This window comes from Ascaphus truei, chromosome 4, assembly GCF_040206685.1.
Source record: "Ascaphus truei isolate aAscTru1 chromosome 4, aAscTru1.hap1, whole genome shotgun sequence".
NCBI classification, from domain to species: domain Eukaryota; kingdom Metazoa; phylum Chordata; class Amphibia; order Anura; family Ascaphidae; genus Ascaphus; species Ascaphus truei.
The window spans coordinates 101,921,067-101,925,171 of NC_134486.1; the positions used below are offsets into that span (position 1 = coordinate 101,921,067).

At 36.0% G+C, this 4,105-nt stretch overlaps 1 protein-coding gene across 1 annotated transcript; it reads left to right on the top strand.

The window, feature by feature from the left end:
• The first annotated feature begins 799 nt into the window (after positions 1-799).
• LOC142492972 (cystatin-like) lies at positions 800-3,837 on the top strand. The gene is made up of 3 exons (XM_075596291.1): positions 800-1,120; positions 2,431-2,538; positions 3,602-3,837. Exons 1-3 carry the CDS (start codon positions 896-898, stop codon positions 3,677-3,679), a joined length of 411 nt encoding a protein of 136 aa, XP_075452406.1. The 5' UTR covers positions 800-895; the 3' UTR covers positions 3,680-3,837.
• Positions 3,838-4,105: the final 268 nt, after the last annotated feature.

Here is a 4,105-nt window from a genome sequence, read left to right on the forward strand (position 1 = left end):
TCTATATGCGGATACTTAAGGAGCCGCGGATTGGATTCTACAAATCCGTCAATGGATTGCGGACTCCATGCAGTGTAAGGCTGAGTCCCCGCTGGCGCTGAGCATGCTAATGCTTGGAGAGCGCTCCAAGCATGAGCGCCGGGTGTCCTGCATGTACTGGCGCACGCGGGAGGGGGGACATTGCGGGTAGTTAAGCATCTGGGAAAGTATCGGTTCCTTGTTTACTTAAGTGCTGAGCGCGGGTGAGCGTATGTGCACACGGACGAGCGCGCACACACAGCGTGAGCAGGGACTTACATATAGCTATATATGTAAGTAACCACCGCAAGCGCCACCCGCACAGCGAGCTCAGCGCTGGTCGGGGACGCAGCCACTGTAATCCGCGGACTAAAGGAACCGGCCAATCTGCTGCGGATCAAAATTCGTTCCAAAAATTTGCCTATCTCTACCTATAACTGGTTGTTTATAGTATTTCCATTTTTAGTTTTAATATCCTATATAGGTTTTTTTTGTTGATATGTATTTAAAGAAAAAATAATGTCCATGTAATTTTTCCTACAATTACTTATTTTCCTTACCTTGCCAAACTGTAATAACCTTCTGTTTCCTTGTTTATGAGCTAACTTCATGTACAACTGAATGTTATCAGGGGGAAAGAATGTTAAATCCTACAGCGTTTTTTATGTCTCAATTCTTTGACATTTCTCTTGGTTTTCCTGGCAGCTTTCCCAACACGTAATTTAAGAGAAGCTTGGCAAGCTCTGTGACATCAGGAGTTTATATACTGGAGCCCCTGCTTGTTTGCTCTTTATTCTCAGACTTGGAAAAGACAGCAGAAAGCCACAGGCACAAAACCTAAGATTAGGAAATAAAGAGGCTGAGATCAGTTGTAGGGATGGCTGTTGTATTGAAGGTCTTTGTCGTATTGATTTTAGCTACGTTTACACAAGTCATTGCAGATCGACAAACTGGATCCCAACTTTTGGGTGGCTGGAGAGATGCAAAGGAGGATGATGAGGGAATTCAGATGGCTCTACAGTTTGCCATGACTGAGTACAACAAAGAAAGCAATGACATGTACATCAGCAAGGTCCACAGGATCATCAGCTTAAAGAAGCAGGTTAGTAATGCATGTTATGGGCACAGATGCACATATTATATACTTCAATATCCCCATTTTATAAGGATAGGATATGTAAGTGCCACATTCTATAGTAGAAAAGTAGGATTTATCAAATTCTTCAAATGACAAATGTTGGACAAACACACTGTACCATACGTATTTAACAAAAAAATAAAATCTCCATGTTTGCAAACACATTTTTTTAAATTTGATTAATCTAGTGCAGATTATTTTCTCCTATTTTACTCTAGTTAAAGCCATCACCTCAATGTACATTAGCTATTTGTGTCACAAAACTATATATCAACTAATTAATGTTGGGAAATATATATGAATATATAATATATATTTAAATATATATATATCAAAGTTCTACTGTAAAGTTCAATGCATTTTGATATACTGTACATACTTACATACATATATTTGTTTGTGCTAATTGTACTTAAGTAACATGAAAATATATGCAGTAACAATGCATTGAACTTAAATGTAGAACTTTGATACTCTAACATACTGTATACATTCTGTTTATATTGTTACTTTCGTAGACATCTTTTGTTAATAAGTATACAAATGAAGTGGTTAAAAATTGATTTTGGAACATAAATATACACTTTCTGGTGCTTTCTCTTGATGCTTGCTTTTCATGGTATTCCTGACTGTATTTTCTAATAACATTTCAAATAATGAAATTTGCAGCCTTTTACCTCACATAGCAGAAATATATTTTGATTACTTTATTCTTGTGCTCTACTTAGAGATTAGAACTTGTCACACAGAGAAAAGGGAATGTGTAAGCAATACATAAGGCTAGATTTGTACTGGGGTAATATTAGCTGTTTATTCCGTAGTTTGTTCTTGTGCCCTGTTTTCCTTAAAGTTTAAGACTTTATAGCCCAACAGACTAACTGTCCATAAAAGTTTTGCAGCTACGTCCATGATATAATCTCCAGAGATGTTTAAGTACATGATATACGTTATATATGGAATAAGAACACATTTATTTTATGTTTAATCAGTTAGGATTTATTTACTGCATAAGTTTTTTTGTAACAGTCGGTAACGCACAAAAAACAACACTACCATCCAGTTAGTATCAGTTTATGGTTATCATATTTCTCTGGTTGTCCACTTTATTAACTTATGGTTGTGGCTTCCCGTAAGAGTTCACAGATGTTATTATTGTCTTGTGATTTTTGACCTTACCAAAAGTGTAATTAGTATTACTACTATCATCATTGGTATTGTTATACAATGCAGTTTTGGCTGCTTTGTTACTAAAATATTTTTGTATTGTTTTGAAGGTTGTGGCCGGTATTAAATATTTGATGAAAGTTGAGGTCATTACCACTTCATGCGAAAAGTCAAAATACACCATGGAAAACTGTCCAAATAGGAGAAACACGTCAACAGTAAGATCCTGTTACAAATATTAAACTCATTCTTTCTACTTTGCGAATGTGATCTTTTAAGAAGCATATTTAATAAATGTAAAAGTACAATTTTTAGCACTGTGAATTCCAAGATGAGGTGTACAAAGGAAGCACAACTCACCTTTTTTACAATTAATCTATCTTGAGTAAGTTTATCTGTATGTAGGATAGTGTATTTCCAATGCTACTGTTTGAGACTAAGAAAATTGCATATTGCTGTTAAATTTATGATACTGCAATAATTTGACATCTCTTAGCAGCAATGTTTCAAAAAAGAACTCTGCCCCTTCTCATCCCTTTAAGTTATTTGTAGAATTTTAATACAAGTTACATAGCACCCCTTTGATAATAAGGTATATATTTGTATATATAATCCATTATATTTCAAATTTGCTTGTACTACAGTATAAAAAGTCTCGTGGGGAGTAAACCTCTGTTGCCAACTAATCAATATTCCTTGTTACAAATTTGCTACTGTTGACTTGGGAATACAAGCTGTGTATGATTATGCACCCTTAGGAGCAGATACATGAAGTTTAAATGCAGGGTAATGAACGCCAATTCAGCGTTAAATAAAATTCAAGTAGATGGGAATTAATGCAAGGTCAGGGTGCAATCCCCTGCATTGGAGTTTGATGAATCCTTGTCATAGGGGCATATTTACTAAGCAGTGCAAGGCTATGAGGCATTGTATGGGCTGTAGAGTGTCTTACAGCTTAGCATTGCTTAGTAAATATGGCACTCAACAGGACTGTCAACAGAAGCCTTGTGGCCCAGGACAAATAAAGGGAGCAGGGCACCACTTTTATTCCCACCATCCCACGGCTCACTGGGAAACCCTGATTGGGGGAGAGAAGGTATGGCCAGGGGAGGGCGGTATTTATGGCGAGGTAAGGCAATTTAATTTGAGCAGTTTATAAAATGGTGCCACTTTGAAATACATTTACAATCCCTCCTTCATTTCATGGTGTAATTGACACCTTGCATAAAAATTTTTTTTAAACAAAGTATGATCTAAACGAGAATTTGTTTGTTTCTTTAGATAAAGAGATGTACATTTGAAGTTCTGTCTGTTCCCTGGCGGAAGATCACTGAGTTGAGACGACACTTTTGCAGTTGAGCAAGGAACATGTTTCTTAAGATTTGTGCTCATTTTTCAGGCGCAGCAATAAATTGCTTCATTAAATGTTCCATGATAACATTTATTTACCTTCGTCACCCGAGCGTTATACAGTTTCTTTGCTTTATACTTTAAATAATTAAACACGTTTATAAATATTGTTGTTTTCTTATGTTCTGTTAAATTACTGTGATGGGTACATAATAAATGGTTGAATGTCAATCAAAATGCCATTATTTACACAAAAACCCAGTATGATGTATTTATATATTTCTCAATGATCATAAAATAGTTGAAATATTGGTGAGACATGTTAAATAGCACACGTGAATCAGATTCTTTAAAAGGTGCTAATCTTTAGAAGGCCTTTACACCCATTCACTTGAATTATCCACATGGTGGCTTACCGCTAGAGATGTGGAGAAA

Excerpts from the sequence above, each read along its gene's own strand:
- LOC142492972 (XM_075596291.1), top strand. The coding sequence starts at position 896 with ATGGCTGTTGTATTGAAGGTCTTTGTCGTATTGATTTTAGCTACGTTT. Across the intron at positions 1,121-2,430 it reads TCATCAGCTTAAAGAAGCAG|GTTGTGGCCGGTATTAAATA; the intron begins GTTAGTAATGCA and ends ATTGTTTTGAAG. Across the intron at positions 2,539-3,601 it reads ATAGGAGAAACACGTCAACA|ATAAAGAGATGTACATTTGA; the intron begins GTAAGATCCTGT and ends TTGTTTCTTTAG.